General features: G+C 40.9%; 1 protein-coding gene across 2 annotated transcripts in view; it reads right to left on the bottom strand.

Annotated features, from left to right (window-relative positions):
* wdr27.L (WD repeat domain 27 L homeolog) overlaps positions 1 to 19,000 on the bottom strand; it is a 119,934-nt gene that overhangs the window by 77,998 nt on the left and 22,936 nt on the right. For both annotated transcript variants that reach the window (XM_041562748.1, XM_041562749.1), the window contains exons 8-13: positions 16,990 to 17,110; positions 14,221 to 14,353; positions 13,292 to 13,395; positions 11,404 to 11,468; positions 10,158 to 10,291; positions 8,815 to 8,885 (exon numbers count right to left, since the gene is read on the bottom strand). In XM_041562748.1, the coding sequence (XP_041418682.1) occupies positions 8,815 to 8,885; positions 10,158 to 10,291; positions 11,404 to 11,468; positions 13,292 to 13,395; positions 14,221 to 14,353; positions 16,990 to 17,110 (628 nt within the window). The remainder of the gene's footprint in view (positions 1 to 8,814; positions 8,886 to 10,157; positions 10,292 to 11,403; positions 11,469 to 13,291; positions 13,396 to 14,220; positions 14,354 to 16,989; positions 17,111 to 19,000) is intronic.

Here is a 19,000-nt window from a genome sequence, read left to right as displayed (position 1 = left end):
TGGTGGTTTAGAGGCTTAAAAATAAATTGCCCTTCCTTGCTACTATTTGCCATACACTTACCTATTGGTTGTGCTTCTCAGTTGTATCGGAAATTCAAAACGGAGGAACAGAACCAATATGCAAGCATTCTCTTGGTGTAACTGGACTGCACAAAAGTGTGCACAGATGAAGTAAGCTTTACAATCTCAAGCCAATGAACAATGAGATGCTGCCATCCTAGATGCCTGCCTACATTCTACGTGGGGGAGGCAAGTAAAAGTGTGATAAAAAAAGGAGAGAGACTCAGCGGCAGTGCTTTGAAAGAATATATATTAGTGGTTGTGTAGGGTGGAATATGAAAAGGAGAGAAAAGCAGGGAGAGATGAAATAAGCAAAATAAGGGGATCTCAATTTTTAGAGGTAGGGCAGGAATAAGAACAGGACACAGCAGCAGGGACATACAGCAAAGAAAACAGGATATTAATTGGGAACTAGAACTTTATACCCTTAACATATATTTCTACTGCAGGCATTTAGAGAGCGTTGTGTGTAGGATAAGGTTACCATCTATCCCTGAGCGAAGAGGATCAACCTCGTATTTGTAGTCACTGTCCCCATACCAATTTGTGCCTGTAGGCAGTTCCTGTCTGGAAAATAATATCCTGATAATCCCCTGTAATATAACAGATGGTTCTCTAATCAATATCCATGCTATTGCAAATCAGGGAGTCACTTCAGGTTAGACAGCTAACTGAATATGCTGCTGTTTGTCCAATTCTGGGATGGCTCCCCAATTGCCCAATTTGTGCGCTGAAGTACAGCAGAAGCTGCTAGGATGGCAACACAATACTGACCAAGTGCAGAGCTGTCTAAAGAAATGTCAATTTTTCAGCTTAACACAAGTAAAGAAAGCAAGGGTGGCAGAAAAAAAGCTATATAAGGCAAGCTAAAGATATATATATATATATATATATATATATATATACACACGTGTGTGTCCTGAATAGTAAATCACCGTAAGTGGGTGCACGTGTTGTGCGAGATGTTCCCTACATATTTACTGGGGGCCCTTTTGATCTGTTCTGATGCCCTGTCCTACAGTAGTTTCTAAGTGTACTTTGGCTTGTGCTATTATGAAAGTTTTTTCCCAATAACCTAGTTATTTTGGTCATAATCATGCATTAACCACTGTCCAGCATTTTTTTTTTACAAAAAAACACGAAACTTGAAGATTGTACCCTATACTGTGTATACGGTAAGCGAGTTCTGGCGTCCTTTCCCTGCAGCGTGGTAGACTTCAGGTACATCAGGATGATGTCACTAGCCTGTAGGAGGTATCTGAAGAAATGAAATGCGTTGGGTTAGTGACATCCTGGTGCACCTGAAGTCTACCATGCTTCAGGGAAAGGATGCCAAAAATCTGAGCTACCACGAGCAACAAATCTCCCTGTGTGCCAGGGAAGGAAAAATGAGGTATCAGAGAGACAACAGAGTGAGAGATAAAGGTGAGAAAGAGTGGAAAGAAAAAAATTAAATTGTAGGGAGAGTAACAAAACAATGACTCCTGAGGAGGAAGTAGGGTGAAAATGAAAAGAGTTCTGGAGAGTGGGAGGAAAAAAAGGAAGAGGATATAAAATTGTAATGGAGTCTACTGACCTGCTCCAAGATGGCGTCCAAAATGGCGATTCCTCTTCCCTGCACATGGCTCCGGGTGGTCGCAATCATCCTGCATCATCTCCTTCTTGCCCTGTGATTGGTCGCCGGCGACGGAACGGACGCCGGCGTCAGAATCGGGCGCCGGCGTCAAGGCGTCAGCGTGGGGACGCTGGCGTCTGCGTCTGACGCCAGCGCGTCAATTTTGGCGCCAATAGACTGGACTATAAAGACCCTCATTTCCATCCTGACCTTGCCCAATTATAGGTCTATTTCATATAGTTCCTGGGTGCGATATATTCTGTTTTGCTTATCCGTGTTTGAACCTTGCCTGTTATCGACTTTGAATCTGTACTGCCTGTCTTGACCATTCTGCCTGTTTTACGACCATTCTTTGATAAACCCTTTTCTGTACCGCGAACTTGGATTGTTGCCTTCTCTTTGGTCCTTACTTCAACTGCGCCTTCGGGCATTACAGTATAATTGGGCCATGGACCCCTCGGAGGAGGCCCAAGTACCCCTCGATGTCGGAGGGGCCATTCGGGGATTGGCTTCTCGCATGAAATCCTATGAAGCCCAGCAGTCTCAAATTGGCCAGGCAATTGATGTTATCCTGGAGAAATTGACTGCCATGTCTCCAGCGGCTCCTGCGGCTGTGCCTGTTCCTGCCATTCCTGCTCCTCTCCAGGTGTCTGAACCTCGTGTTCCCGCTCCACCTCTTTTCAGCGGAGACCCAAAAGCTTGTCGTGGTTTTATTAACCAATGTGAAATTCAATTCACTCTGCAGCCAGGCCAGTTCGTCTCCGAGCAAGCCAAGGTTGGTTTTGTCATCTCCCGTCTGCACGGGAAGGCTCTGGAATGGGCGTCTCCCCTTTGGGAGAAGAGAGACCCGCTGATCGACAACGCCGGGGCCTTTCTCCAAGAACTCCGGACGGTGTTTGACGCTCCTGGTCGTACTACTGCAGCCTCGGCTCGACTGTTCCAGCTTCAACAAGGCACTCGCTCAGTTCCCGAGTATGCCATTGAATTTCGTACCCTGGTGGCAGAGACCTCCTGGAATAACAATGGTTACCACGCGGCCTTTTACAACGGCTTGGCTATACGCATTAAGAATGACCTCGTTTCCCGGGAAATTCCTTCTCGGTGGGAGGATCTGGTGGCCTTGGCGGTGAAGGTGGATACCCGGCAGAGGGAGTTCCAGCTTGAACTCGACCGAGAGCGTACAAAGAGGTACCCCCGGTTCCAACCTTCTTTGGCCCCCCGCTTCCAGAGACCCCTGCTTTTCAATCCTGTTCCCCCTGAGCTTCCTCCTGCTCCTATGGATTCTGCTTCTTCCTCCTTGCCGGCTGAAGAACCCATGCAGATTGGGCGGGCCCGCCTGTCCGAACAGGAGAAACTCCGGAGAAGGGCTGCCGGCCTGTGCCTTTACTGTGGGGGTAAAGCCCACTTTGCCCAGGAGTGTCCAGTGAAGCCGGGAAACGCCAAAGCCTAGGTAAGCTCGGGGAGACTTACCTGGGTGGGATTTGTCATTCTCCCCATTCTTCTACTCTACGTTTCCTTCTTCCGGTGCAGATCCAGTTTGGCTCTTTAAAGTTTTCCTCACAAGCCTTTCTAGATTCCGGTGCTGCAGGAAACTTCATGGATCGATCCTTTGCAAGACGTCATTCCATCCCTCTCCAACCCTTGGCAGTTCCTCTTCGTGTCCTGGCGATTGATGATCGTCCTCTGTCGTCTGCCTTCGTCTCGCATTCTACTCAGGAACTTTCTTTTAAGGTGGGCACCTTGCATTTGGAGAGATTATCCTTCCTCCTCATTGATTGCCCTTCCACTCCGGTTGTCCTGGGACTGCCATGGTTATGTGCACATAATCCAGTCATTGACTGGTCCACATTGCAAGTTTCCAGATGGAGTCCTTTTTGTTTACAGAACTGCCTACCCACTGTTCCGGTTGTCAAAATTTCCTCTGTGTCCTCTAATTCTTCTCTTCCCTCTGTATACCAAGCATTTGCCGATGTGTTTAACAAGTCTTCTGCTGAGATTCTTCCTCCCCATCGGCCTTACGATTGCCCAGTGGAACTTCTATCCGGCTCTATGCCCCCCAGGGGCCGCACCTACCCACTCTCTCTTCTGCTATGAAGTTATACATCCAGGAGAATCTTCAGAGAGGATTCATCCGTCCTTCCACCTCCCCTGCCGGTGCAGGTTTCTTCTTTGTTGAGAAAAAGGATGGTAGTTTGCGGCCCTGCATCGACTACAGAGGACTCAACAAGATCACAGTTAAAAACAGGTACCCTCTTCCTCTTATTTCTGAACTGTTTGATCAACTTAGGGGTGCCAATATCTTTACAAAGCTGGATCTTCGGGGGGCATACAATCTTATCCGGATCCGTGAAGGGGACGAGTGGAAGACCGCCTTTAATACCCGTGATGGACATTATGAGTATTTGGTCATGCCCTTTGGTCTCTGTAATGCTCCTGCGGTCTTCCAGGAGTTTGTTAATGATATTTTTCGAGATTTGTTGGGTCTATGTGTGGTCGTTTATCTGGATGACATTCTTGTTTTTTCTAAAGATCTTCTGGAACATCGTGCCCAAGTACGTGAAGTCCTCTCCAGACTAAGGAAGAACAATCTCTTTGCTAAATTGGAGAAATGCACTTTTGAAGTCTCGTCTATTCCTTTCCTTGGCTATATCATTTCTCCTCTAGGTTTCAAGATGGATCCTGCCAAGGTGTCTGCAATCCTGGACTGGCCTCTTCCTACTAGTGTCAAAGCCATTCAGAGGTTTGTCGGCTTTGCCAATTATTACAGACAGTTTATAAAAAATTTTTCTTCCAGACTTTCTCCAATTCTGGCCCTGATTCGTAAGGGGGGCAAACCTCAACACTGGTCTTCTCAAGCCCTGGAATCCTTCAAGTCCCTCAAAGAGGCCTTTTCTTCCGCTCCAATTCTTCGGCACCCAGAACCTCTACATCCCTTCTTCATGGAAGTCGACGCCTCTGATGTCGGAGCTGGAGCAGTTTTATCACAGAGATCCATTTCTGACGGTAAACTCCATCCTTGTGCGTTCTTTTCTAAAAAATTTTCTGCCCCAGAACAGAACTATGATGTGGGGAATCGTGAACTACTTGCCATCAAATTAGCCTTGGAGGAATGGAGACACTTACTGGAGGGTTCTTCGGTTCCTGTGACGATTTTTACCGACCATAAGAATCTTGAGTTCATCCAAACCCTCAAACGCCTGAATCCCCGGCAAGCCAGGTGGGCACTTTTCTTTTCCCGTTTTAATTTTGTCATTACCTTTCGTCCTGGCTCCAGAAACAGGAAGGCCGATGCCTTATCCAGAAGCTTTATTCCCGAAGATTCCTGTGGTACCCTCCATCAAGATTATTGCTGCCTTGTTCCCTTCCTGTGCCTCCCAATTGTTGTCCGCTCAAGATTCTGCTCCTGCGGAAACTCCTCTTGGTGTTGCTTTTGTCCCTCCAGAATTTCGTCTTGCTATTTTGTCTCAGTCTCATAGTTCCAAACAGGCCGGACATCCTGGAATTCAGAAGACGACCGAGCTCTTATCTCGTCTAGTATGGTGGCCAACCTTAAGAAAGGACGTTAAAGATTTTGTCTCCTCATGTTCCACGTGTGCTGTATCCAAATCCGGACATTCTCCTCCCAAGGGTTTTCTTCTTCCACTGCCCATCCCATCTCGACCCTGGACTCACCTCGCCATGGACTTTATTGTCGATTTGCCCATTTCCTCCGGCCACACTGTCATTTGGGTTGTTATCGACAGATTCAGTAAGATGGCTCATTTCACTCCTCTCCGCAAACTGCCTTCTGCTCCTGAACTTTCAGAACTGTTTATTAAACATATTTTTCGCCTCCATGGCTTCCCAGCAGAAATTGTGTCCGACCGTGGTCCCCAATTTGTGTCTAAATTTTGGAGGTCACTGTGTAATGCTTTAAATATCTCTCTTCAATTTTCTTCTTCTTATCATCCCCAGTCCAATGGTGCCGCTGAACGTGTTAACCAGGCCTTGGAGCAATTTCTTCGTTGCCATGTGTCTTTGTGTCAAGACGACTGGTCGGACCTTCTTCCCTGGGCGGAGTTTGCCCATAACAATTCTTTACATTCTTCTTCCCAGAAATCTCCTTTCTTCTGTGTGTATGGCCGGAACCCATTGGCATTCCCTCAGGATCTCTTACTCACAAATGTTCCTGCTGCTAATGATCAAGCCGCTCATATGCTGGCCATCTGGCAGGCCACCACTGCTAATCTGGAAAAGAGTTCATCCTCTCAAAAGAAGTTTGCCGACAGGAAGAGAATTGCCGCCCCACCCTATGCTCCTGGTGACAAGGTCTGGTTGTCTACACGGAATATTCGCCTCAAGATTCCCACTCCTAAGCTTGGCCCCAAATTCATCGGTCCCTTCCCATCATCGAGGTCATCAACCCTGTGGCAGTTCGTCTTCTTCTTCCTCCCGAGATGCGGATCCCTAATGCCTTTCATGTGTCTCTCCTTAAACCTGCAGTGTCTTCCCCCTCTTCTTCTTCCACAGCTCCTGTTGTTATCGATGACCATTTAGAATTTGAAGTCAGCAGGATTCTGGACTCTCGTTTTTCCAGGGGCGCTCTCCAGTACCTTGTCGAATGGAAGGGTTTCGGTCCCGAGGAATGCTCTTGGGTGAAAAAGTCGGATGTCCATGCCCCCATCCTTGTTCGCAGGTTTCATAGGCAGTTTCCTTCCCGTCCTGGTCCCGGTGGTCCTGAGGCCCCCCCTAAGGAAGGGGGTACTGTAATGGAGTCTACTGACCTGCTCCAAGATGGCGTCCAAAATGGCGATTCCTCTTCCCTGCACATGGCTCCGGGTGGTCGCAATCATCCTGCATCATCTCCTTCTTGCCCTGTGATTGGTCGCCGGCGACGGAACGGACGCCGGCGTCAGAATCGGGCGCCGGCGTCAAGGCGTCAGCGTGGGGACGCTGGCGTCTGCGTCTGACGCCAGCGCGTCAATTTTGGCGCCAATAGACTGGACTATAAAGACCCTCATTTCCATCCTGACCTTGCCCAATTATAGGTCTATTTCATATAGTTCCTGGGTGCGATATATTCTGTTTTGCTTATCCGTGTTTGAACCTTGCCTGTTATCGACTTTGAATCTGTACTGCCTGTCTTGACCATTCTGCCTGTTTTACGACCATTCTTTGATAAACCCTTTTCTGTACCGCGAACTTGGATTGTTGCCTTCTCTTTGGTCCTTACTTCAACTGCGCCTTCGGGCATTACAAAAATAAAAAGGGCAAGGAAGGAAAAGAATGGAGTAGGAATACATAAGTGAACAGCAGAGGAGGAAAGGTGTAGAGAAGAAAAAGAGAGAAAAATAAAAGATAGCTATAAAAGAGAACATAATAACAAAAAGGGGGGAAAGGTTTCTTTTTTTTTTTTTTAATATAAAAATGGTAGATACGATAAAAGTAGGCAAAAACATAACAGAAGGAAGAACAGGCCTTAAAGAGAAGTGAAAAACAAAATGAAAGTAGAGAAACAGACCAGAACATAAGAAGAGAACAGAATTCAGTAGATAACAGAAAGTGTGCTCCATGCATAAATGATACCGTGGCTTTGGTTGCTAGTGTAGTTGAATTTTGAAGACTGGCGGTGCAGCTCCACAAGTTTATAAACATTATAATGCAGCATTATTGTCTAACCTTCCCGGCTTATGCAGTCCCTGCACCGTTTTCCCTCCTATGGGTTAGGCATTGCTGCAATCCTCTTGCTCCAAATAACTTGATCCTTGCTAGGAAAGGGAGTTTGGTAGAGCTTGGGGTGCCAGAATCTATTGCCCGCACTGTACAATATGCTTTGGTATAATTACCACTGCCTCACTGTATATAATGTGTCTGTGGTGTTTACGATTATATTCTTGATGTGCAGGACTCACTAGTCTTTCATCTTATATTGTAGAGACAGCATTAGCAATTTCCCTATTGGTGTATTGTGCTGGCAGTGAGTGCTACTAGAACATCACCAGAGGGTCCCAACACCATGGATATATTATGTTCTTATAAAGCGCTTCTGCACCCCACAATGCACCTTTGAAAATTCTCAACACTTTTGGGCAGAATCTAAAATAATAAAACTATATTCTTGACTTTAGCTTCTTTTATTAAAATGGTGGTTCACCTTTAAGTTAACACTTAGTATGTTATAGAATGACCAATTCTAAACAACTTTTTAATTGGTCTTCATTATTTTTATTTTTAATTATTTGCCTTTTTCTTATGACTTTTTCCATCTGTCATAGGGGGGTCACTGACCCCATCTAAAAACAAATACTCTGTAAGGCTACAAATGTATAATTATTGCTATTTTATTGCTCATCTTTCTATTCAGGCATCTACTATTCATATTCCAGTCTCTTATTCAAATCAATGCATGGTTGCATGGACCCTAGGTTTCTGAACCAGGTTTCTGAAATTGCAAACTGGAGAGCTGCTGAATAAAAAGCTGAAAACCAATTACAAATTGTCTCAGAATATTCAACTTTACATCATACTAAAATTAAGATGAATAACCCCTTTTAAGTACTAATGTCCACCCTCTGGCTAACACACACACCACCCACCCACCAAGGGAACACATACATGCTAGGCTACATTGGCCAATGAATAGACTAAGTTCTGTCTTTTACTCCCACTTCTTCCTATTACAGTTAGAGCTGCATTATTTCCTTTCAGGTGATCTCAGAGGGAGCACATAGACCATCACAAAATGGTGGCTCAAGTAAAAAGATAAAGGGCAATATCAAAACGGCAGTACAGGTATGGCAAAACTCTTTGATAGGTCACTATGTAATAGAAAGTATAGTTTTTCTTTAATATGATGTTATTTGGGCTATCAGAGTTAGAGTATATTTTGCTGTTGCTGTGGTTCTCCTTAAAATCTCATGAAGGCAAATCTTCAGGTAGGTGGAGTTTAAAGGGTGTGGCTTTTAAAAATGGTTATGGTCTAATTCTTGCTGCTGTGTGCTATGCGAGCTGCCACCCTTGTGTTCCCGACACACACCTGCCTCCCTCACCAAGTAAAATCATCTGCTCCCTAAGCCTGGTAAAAGATCAGAAAATATAAAACCCAATGTAGTTCTTTCTTAGTATGGATGTTGTAAATTCATATATGATTTCTAACTAACCAATTGTCTTGAGACTGATAGACTTTTTTGATGCTTCCATGCAAAGTGGAGATGTTGATAGCAGAGGCTCACTAAAAGGAACAAAAAACAAATTAAATTGTGACTAAAAAGAGAAAATAAAAATTATATATTTTTTAAGTATAATGCAGTTTTAAAAAGTGTCATCTTTAAAAAGTGTTCATGAACACATTACGAAGGCTTGGGTTTAAATGTGAAAAATGGTACAAAGTTATAGAAATTCCCTGCTAGTAAGACGAAAATAGTTTACCTACAGATGGGTAATTGGCATCGCCTTTACATATATAACTAATTAGTAAAAGAGAAAAAAATCTTATTGGAAAATAACCGCTCTTCACATTTTCACAGAAATTCAACCTTTAGTAAAGAGGCCCATGATAATTACTATGGTAGAATAAAGAAGGCGGTGGTGGGGGAAAAAAGAACACACAAAAGGAGAACTAATGCTTAACTGGGAAGTAGGCTAGAAATGCTGAACATTATATTTTGAGATTCTGTACCAGCCCATGGTGACCATAGCCCTTTAGCAGTGAATATCTGTCTCTCAGAATACTACCAGCAGCTCCCCATATTTGTTTTCACATGCTTTGTGCTGCTGCCAGTTACCTCAGCTTAGTGACAGACTCACAATATACAATTCTGCTTGATGATTTGCAACAGCCCCTAAGCTTAGCTTCTCAACAGCTGTAAAGTCCACACTGAGTATGAGAGTGTCACTGAGACACCTTACAAAATCCAAGATGATGATCACCACCACTGCACAACCTTTATGTTATACTGATAATGAAACTTTAGGCTGGTGCAAGCACGTTCAGTATAGAAAATATGGCATTTTAACCCAAATTAGTTTTTAGGGGTTAACGTCTCATTTGAGAGATCTTAATGATAAAAGTGAAGAGGCATGCAATGGGGCACTGAGAAAAGTGATGGGAAGGAAGTGACAAAATATTGAAACTATGTACCATATGTATGTAAAACCATATATATATTGCAAACATAAATTATGATGTCGGTTTACAGTCTCAGTGAGCATATGATATCAAAACCACACCGAAGCAGCTCAGGTCAGTGCTAAACATACCATTATATTACAGTTTGCATATGATGTGCATAAAAGCATGTAAGGAACAAGAAAATAAATCTAGAAAAATACAATCTCCTCTTTTTTAAACCAGTGATCATTATCATCTGACAGTCTTCCCTGTACATCTGAAACCATGTAGACTGACAATCCAAAAGTATGGATAGGTGAATGAGACACAAGCTGATTTTCCAAGCATTGTTTGATGGCCCCATATTCATTCTATTGAAAATAAAAATGGTACCTGGAAACAATGGAGAGGCCGATGACTGATCTATGTGCTTGTACACCTTGGTGTTGTGATCTCATCAGAGTAAGTGCATCAAATTCTATGAGTGAAACTTGATTGCTGAACATTGAAGTGAGCAGACAGTAAACCTGCAGTGGGATGAGTGTGAAAATCAGGTAATTCTTAGGGGCAGATTTATCAAGGGTCGAAGTGAATTCGAGGGAATTTTCGAAGTAAAAAAATTCGAAACTCGAAGTAATTTTTTGGATACTTCGACCATCGAATAGGATAATATGACTTTGAATTTACTTCGATTCGAAGTAAAAATTATTCAAATATTCGACCATTCGATGAACAAAGTACTGTCTCTTAAAAAAAACTTTGACTTCAATACTTCGCCAAATTAAACCTGCCAAAGTGCTATGTTAGCCTATGGGGAACTTCTACAACCATTTTCTAAGTCTTTACACATCGAATAAAAATCCTTAGATCGATCGCTGAAATCCTTCGAATCGTTCGATTTTTATTCGATCGCAGGATTGCCAAATTTGCTGAAAAAACTTTGAATTCGAAGTTTTTTAATTCGATGGTCGAATTTCAACTTTTTTTGTACTTCGAAATTCGACCCTTGATAAATGTGCCCCTTAATGTTGGCAACTGGTGTCGGTTATTTGGACAATTTGGCAGTATATTTGACTCATTATCCAGAAACCTGTTATCTGGAAAGCTGCGAATTACAGAAAGGCTGTCTCCCTTTAATCCATTTAATCCAAATTATCCGATAATTTCCTTTTCCTCCTTAATAATAAAACAGTTACTTGTACTTGATCCCAACTAAGATATAATTAATCATTGGAAGCAAAACCAGTCTATTGGGTTTATTTCCCAAGTCTAGTAGACTTAAGGTATGAAAAAAAGAGATATGCCATGTTTATACACTATACACTGTGTTTACAATATGAATCAATAAGACTTGTAATATGACACTTTCTAAACAGAAGATTGTTTTCCTGTCCTATTTACATATAAAAGCGGATAGAATGAGAAATTTGGAATCATTTTGACAAAAAAAGAGAGAAAAATATGGCAGTTTTAGGCTATACCCAAAAAATATGGTGTTATTTTAATATACAGAAAATTAGAGCCCAGCACACAATGTTGTAATGGTCTATTCTAGGTTTTACTATTGGCAAAGTATTAATATATTTCCAACCATGATATACAATAGTAACTAATATCCACCAAATTAAACATAGCATACCTTTTTGTCCACATTGCTCGCCAGTGCACATGATCCCACCAACATGATGCTGAGGTTATCATAATCTTTCAAGAAATGTTTAGATGTAAGGCTAATTAATTTGATAATTATGACAATACAATAAAAAATATTTTAAAAAACATATTACTACTAATATTTTGGAATTTAACATAATTAGAGACAGTTATGCTGCAGAGTGAAATATTATGTAGATATAGTTTTGTAACAGCAATTGAAGTTGAAAAGTTGAACGTTTGTGAACCCTTTTGAATTTTCAATATTTCTGCAAAAATATGACCTAAAACATGTCCACTGATGAATGCACTACCCTTATAAGAACTGCCTCTAAACTGAGTGGCAATAGAGTGTGTTTTTTATGTCTTGGCACTGTGTGAGCGCCTGCTCTGTGCCAGTGCTCTTTGAAATAGAAACTAAAATTTTGTGCAGGAGGGCGCAAAGTTTAGGAGACAGATTGTCATCTCTACCCTACACTGTCTAAATTTTCACTTTAATAAACCAATGGCAAATAGAACTCATTCCATGGTGCTGTACAATAGCTTTCCCAGAGGCTACACTTGTTTTGTATTTCATTACAAAGTTTAGTTGCTTGAGAGGGCTTTTACACATGTTGGAGCTAATCATTTGAGGAGCAAATCTAAGGACAATAGCATATTATATTACAGGTATGGGATCCCTTATCCGGAAACCCGTTATCCAGAAAGCTCTGAATTATGGAATTGCGGTCTCCCATAAACTCCATTTTATCCAAATAATACAAGTTTTTAAAAATGATTTCCTTTTTCTCTGTAATAATAAAACAGTACCTTGTACATGGTCCAAATTAAGATATAATTAAAGGGGACCTGTCACCCTAAAAAATAATTTCAAATTCTTTTCTATCATGTTAGTTGAGCAAAATAAACTTTACTTACACTGTATTTATTATTTACATTTTGTTTCCTTCTGTCTTGGAATTATACAATCACATCAAGCAGGCAGCAGCCATTTTGTGGACACGGTTATTAAGGGAAATTGTGTATCACCCCAAAATCTTGTGTATGCACGAGAATGGGGGACCTAATGTCCATGTGCAGTGCCCTAAACAATTATAGAGCCTGAGGAGGGAAGGGGGGATGTGAGGAGAGCAGTGAAATGTAGGAAGTGCTGAATGGAAAGTGAAAGTAATTGACTGCCCCTCCTCTATGCCACGGGCATAGAGGCGGGGCAGGTAATATTTGATTGACAGTTTAGATATTTAAACAACTTTATAACAGGTATGGATGTTTTAATGACATTTTTTTTGGGGGTTTCATATTTAATTTGCAAAGGACTTTCATTATGCAGCTTTTTATGTGTAGGTGACAGGTCCACTTTAATCCTTCTTGGAGGCAGAACCAGCCTTTTGGGGTTTATTAAATGTTTATTTGTTTTTCTAGTAGACTTAAGGTATGAAGATCCAAATTACGGAAACATTCGTTAACTGAAAATCTCCAGGTCCCGATCATTCTGTATAACAGGTCCAATACCTGTATATTGTGGGGCATTTTGAAAGCCATATATTTGAGCTACTAAAAGAATGCAGCAGCAAACTGCCCTTGTCCCATTGTCCTAAACTCAAAAAATTCCATTTTTATAAAAATCTTTTTAAAAAATTATAACACCTGAAAATGCTCTTGGGTGTGTGAGAGAACTGCCTAAAAAACAATGCTAGAGCTTTCACGCAAAATACCTGAGAACTATTTGTGCCTAAAGCCTTAGGAGATAAAAAGCTCTGCTCCTTTAGTCAATGGTATATAGAGAAGAGCTCTTTTATTGACATACTTGCGAAATTACAGCAAGCATCAGTAATTAGCTTTAACGGAATACTAGAAGTTAGAATAAAACTTACCACTGAAATTTAAGCTAGCTTCAACTTCACAGTTTTCCATGTTAATTAGAATGAAGCCAGAGGAACTCCCCACCCACAGAAGTCTAGGATGTCCAAAGAAGGAGCTTCAAGGTAAAAAAACCAGAAAATGTATAAAGAAGAGTCTATTACAATCCTGGCTGATAGAATGATTAATGGATGGTTGATTTATCATTTGGTAACAATTTGGATAATAAAGAAGGATTTCCAGCAGTCCAATTTACTTTTGGATTTATCATCAGTACCATGCGTACTCAGTAAAACATAATATGGGTTGCTAAACATGCTCCTTAGAGGAAGGATACATGATATAAATTATAAATTCAGGATTCGGTTCGGGATTCAGCCGTTTTCAGCAGGATTCGGCCAAATCCATCTGCCTGGCAGAACCAAATTCGAATTTACATATGCTAAATTAGGGGAGGGAGGGAAATTGTGTGACTTTTAGTCACAAAACAAGGAAGTAAAAAATGTTTTCCCCTTCTCACCTCTAATTTGCATATGCAAATTAGGATTCAGATTCGGTTCGGTATTCGGTCGAATCTTTCACAAAGGATTCAAGCAGATAAAATCTTTACATATTTTATAATCACTAGAATAATTCGTACCTACTAGGGTATAACATCCATTATCTGGAAACCCATTATGCACAAAGCTCAGAATTACAGAAAGCACATCTCCCATAGAATACATTTTAATCAAATAAATTCTAATTTATAAAAATGATTTAATTTTTCTCTGAAATAATAAAACAATACTTGTACATGATCCCAGCTAAGATATAACTGCTCTTTACTGGAGGCAAAATTACTGTTTAAAGGATTTTTTTGAGTATTCTGGATAACAGGTTCCATGTCTGTAGTTCACTACTTTAATAAACAAAAACACAGACATTAATTCTATGTGCTTACATTTCAGTCTCCACCAAAGATTGTTTAAATTTGTGAATATATAACACAGGAAAACTGGAATCCATTATTACGGTGTCCTTATCTTTGGCAGAATTCTTCCAAGAGACATTTTTTATTTCAGACGTTGCTAGTCCTGTAAAATAAGAAATTCATTCTGAGCAATATGCATGGGAAGAACAAAAAAAAATCTAATTATCTAAAATGCATTTTTTTGTATTCAATCATAAGCTTTTTATAAACCCCATGCAGTGCCAGCACAGCTCACTACAAAATCAATCCTCATGTTAGGATGTCTAGTAAACAAATTATTGTTTTAAAAAGACAAGGTTTTTCAGTAGCTGCTCTGCTGAAAAGGCAGCAATAAACATGAGGCTGCAATAATAGTTCCACCAGGTTCCTCAAACAGCTATTATCATACAAAATCCCTATTTGTATTCAATATCAAATTCTAGTTTTTAACACGATACAAGGTCAGCGATGGCTTTATAAGCATGTTAATGAAGGAGCAAGAACCGTGTACCAGTGAAAACTTACACTCCTCTCAGTAACTTAGGACAATGTTTTTTGTGCTGTAAAAGGCAATCACAATAAACCCATGCAAACACAAAATAACTCCCAATGTAATTGGGTGAATTAAATTTGAAGAAATTCAAATGGGCAGCATTCCGATTAAAAGAAAAGCCTTTATTTTTCACATGCAGGGCAACAACGACAGAGCAACGTTTCGAGCCCACCTGGCTCTTTGTCAAGCTAATTAACATATGTACATTTCCTCCTTTTATCTTATTGCCACATAGCACCATCAGTTAAAGGAAAACTATACCCCCAAAAAGTATATTATTATGAAAATGGTTTATTTACATGAAGCAGGATTTTACATATGAGCTGTTTTATGCAATATCTTTTTATAGAGACCTACATTGTTTGGGGGGTATAGTTTTCCTTTAAATTTGAACCCAAGACCCCAGTCAGTGCTAATTACTGTGAAACCCATCTTTTGCACTATGTTCCCTTTTCTTCTCTGTGTCGACTTTAACTTCCATTTTGACCTTTAGGTTTTTAGTTTTTCAGACCCAACCACCCAACTCACAAACTATTGTCTCCCAGAGTCATCATCATAAACTCAGACGTGACATCACCCAGGAAAAGAGAAAGGTTTAAGAGAGCTAGTGAAGTAGTTTAAGAGAAGTATAGAAAAATGCTTTACCAGATTTTAACCACCTGCTACATTGGGTGACTGCATGGTAAATACATTTTTAAAAGCCTTCTACAGCTTGCTTCTGGATGCTTTGCTAAATCCAGCAGCTGATGATGTTAATGGAAGGTAGGGGTACCTTCCATTCACATCATCAGCGAATGCGCACTTCAGAAGCGTAAAGCAGACCATCTGCGCATGCACCAATTACAGAATGGGGGGGGGGTAGAGCGGCAGTCTGTTGCCTAAGGACACACGAGGAGATTCAGGGAGATTTTGTCGCCTGGCTACTAATCGCCTCGTCTTTTGAGCAACTATCTCCCTGAACTGCCTCAGCGTTTTTCCCCATAGGCTACAATGAAAAGTTGCTTGCGTTAATGCACACATGGCGATGCGTTTTCAATAGTTGCCCAAAGTTGCCTCAGTGAGGCAATTTCAGGCAACTATTGAAAACGCATTGCCGTGTGTGCATTAACGCAGGCAACTTTTCATTGTAGCCTATGGGGAAAAACGCTGAGGCAGTTCAGGGAGATAGTTGCTCAAAAGACGAGGCGATTAGTAGCCAGGCGACAAAATCTCCCTGAATCTCCTCGTGTGTCCTTACCCTAAGGAAGCAACAGGCCTTGATGCAGCCCTGGGCAGTTCCTGTTCAGTTTGAGTTGCCAGCACCCCTCTGATTTCCTGCTTAGGCAATATAACAAGAACGACACATTACAATTAAGTTATTAACGACATCTGTATGAATGCTGGCTGTGCACAATGTCTGACACACTGAACAAGACATGGGGGTTACTGATTTATTGCTTAAAGGAACAGTTTGGTAAAAAATAAAAACTAGGTAAATAGGCTGTGCAAAATTATATAATCTTTGTAATATAGTTAGTTAGACAAAAATGAATCTTTAAAGGCTGGAGCGAGCAGGTGTCTAACATAACAGAACAGAACCCATTTCCTGCTTTTCAGATTTCTAACTCTGAGTTAGTCAGTGACTTTAGGGGGGGGGTCACATGGGACATAACTGGACATAACAGAATTTGCAATTGATCCTTAGCATGCGGGTCAGATTCAAAAGCAATGTGCCCCTCCCCCCCTCAAGTCGGCAATTGATTACTGCCTGGTAATCAGTGGAAACTAAGAAAGCTGAAAAGCAGGAAGTAGTGTTCTGGCTATTATGTTAGATATCCACTCACTCCAGCCTTTATACATTACATTTTTGGCTAAAAATATTGAAAACATTTTTTTTTACACAGCCTTCTTTTTACCCAGTTTTTATACCGAACAATTCCTTTAAGAAACAGTTTAGAGGAGCGCCACCAACTCAGACTTCACAGAAGCTCTCTACAAAGCAAAAACAAGATTATGTGCCTCTCTTCTTCCACCTAGGGATGCAACCTTTAAAAAAATGACAGAAATGGGGCTGATTGTGTCCATGTCTGTTCCGAGTGACAAGTCACTAGGCACATCAATAGGTGCGCTCATAACAATGGAGGCTATTACAGTCTGGATGATTTGACTTAAATTCAAATGGAACATTCGGTGAAAAGAGTTGAAAAATGTAAGATATCAAATATAACCTGATTTGTCAAGTTGTCCAGATTCTTGAAACTTCTGAAGAAAGTTGTGGTTTTCTTTCTGAAGATCAATTTGGCACACAGGGCGAAAATGGTGCTCCTCTAGCAAACTAAATACTCGAAGCTAAAATACAAAACGCAATTAGTTTTACAGAAAAATAGATCAGGACTTAGAAATAGATACATCATTTACATATTTGAGGGAAACCTTAAACACATCATTATCTCACTGTATTTCTGTAAATTCAGAATGTATTTTTGTAATTTCAGTGTTTATTTGCCTTTTGAACATAATCCCAAATGAATGAGCTCATGTCAAAAAAGGGTATATTTCCCCAGAGTGATCACTGCAGCATTCCCTTAAGTAAAACTAGAATCAGCAAGCATCAGATGCAACACTTATTAGAGAATGCTGCAGAATACTTTCTAAACTGTATTCACGGATATGCTAGACATTAAACCCTTGTTCCCATGCAGTGCTGAAAAGTGATATGCACCGATATAAATACTGTGGATGTTTGGCTCCTCACAAGCCACCAGCAACAAACTGTACATTATTTAAGGAAACCGTCATGGGGGCAAATTCACTAAGCCGCGAAGCGCCGAATGCTAGCGTTAATTCTCTAGTGTTTGGCATTTTCGCTACTGCGCAAATTCACTAACGAACGCTGGCGTAGTTTCGCTAGTGTTACTTCGCAACCTTACGCCAGGCGAAGTTTCGCTAGCGACGAAACTACGCAAATTCACTAACTTGCGCAGTGTACTGAACGCTACCTTTTACGCTAGACTTCCTTCGCCACCTCAGACCTGGCGAAGCGCAATAGAGTAGATAGGGATTGTAAGTCCCAAAAAACGGTGGCGTGTTTTCTACATGATGGCTGATAGGCTGAAAAAGATCGAAAATTTTTTGGGGCTCCCCTTCCTCCCCCCTACATTTCCTGACTCATGGCAACTTACCTAGACAGTGGGCACATGTGTAGGGCAAAATAAAATTTTTATTTGCTGATATGAAGGTTTTCTAGGCATTTGTAGTGCAGATACGTGTTCCTCCATTGAAATTTGAATTTCGCGCCGTATGCAAATTAGCCTTCGCTAGCGTAACTTCGCTTTATATAGCGAATCAACGCTAGCGCAACTCCGCAACCTTACGCTACCCCTGTGTGCAACTTCGGATTTTAGTGAATTTGCAGAGCCCTGGCGAAACTACGCCTGGCGAAGTGCGGCGAAGTTGCGCCTGGCGCAACTTCGCATCTTAGTGAATTTGCCCCATGGAGTTCACAAAAGCAGGTAGGGTTAGGATGGATGACGGCCTGCCCTTAACAGCACTAATTAGTTGCACACAAAGAAATAAGGATCCTTTTAATAAAACTTGTAAAACTTCAGCAGAAATGTTTCACTTCCATCACATTTGTACTGCCATTGTTTTCTTCTTCATTTTCCTCTATATAAATTTTATTTTTCAACACCAGTTATCAACAAAACGTGTTCTGCAGTTCAGACTTGGCAAAATACCAATATTTCCTATAGGAGCATGATAAACATTTTTAGGACAAAGCAATAGATAAAATGTTTGATAATTTTGTCAAAATACCATTAAAAATAATTCATTTTAGAATGCCAAAAAATGTATTCTCTAGCAGAACCTTTTGAAGTTAAATAACTAGTCAGTTAACATTATTATGGAATGAAAGGGCATACATACCTGTATGTGTATCCGAGTGACAAATTTTGGTGTAAAAACAGGGGTTTGGTTTTATAATACAGTTCATGTCTTTTATTTGCTGCCTAAATGTGTCCCATTTATTTGAGTGATGTAGCATAACTTTATTTTTAGAGTTAGCCAGGTGTATAGATATATATTACCCACTTTCATAAACAGTGCAATGTTTTGGGGTTTTTCTGCATTTGCAGCACAAATTATTAATTTACAACGTAAAAATATTCACTTTTAGTGATGGGCGAATCTGTGCAGAAACGCATTGAAGTCAATTTTTATACGCGCGACTATTTGGTC

The sequence above is a fragment of the Xenopus laevis genome, chromosome 5L (assembly GCF_017654675.1).
Source record: "Xenopus laevis strain J_2021 chromosome 5L, Xenopus_laevis_v10.1, whole genome shotgun sequence".
Taxonomy (NCBI): Eukaryota; Metazoa; Chordata; class Amphibia; order Anura; family Pipidae; genus Xenopus; species Xenopus laevis.
Note: the sequence above shows the minus strand (reverse complement) of the source record. Positions and strands in the feature narration are given on the sequence as shown.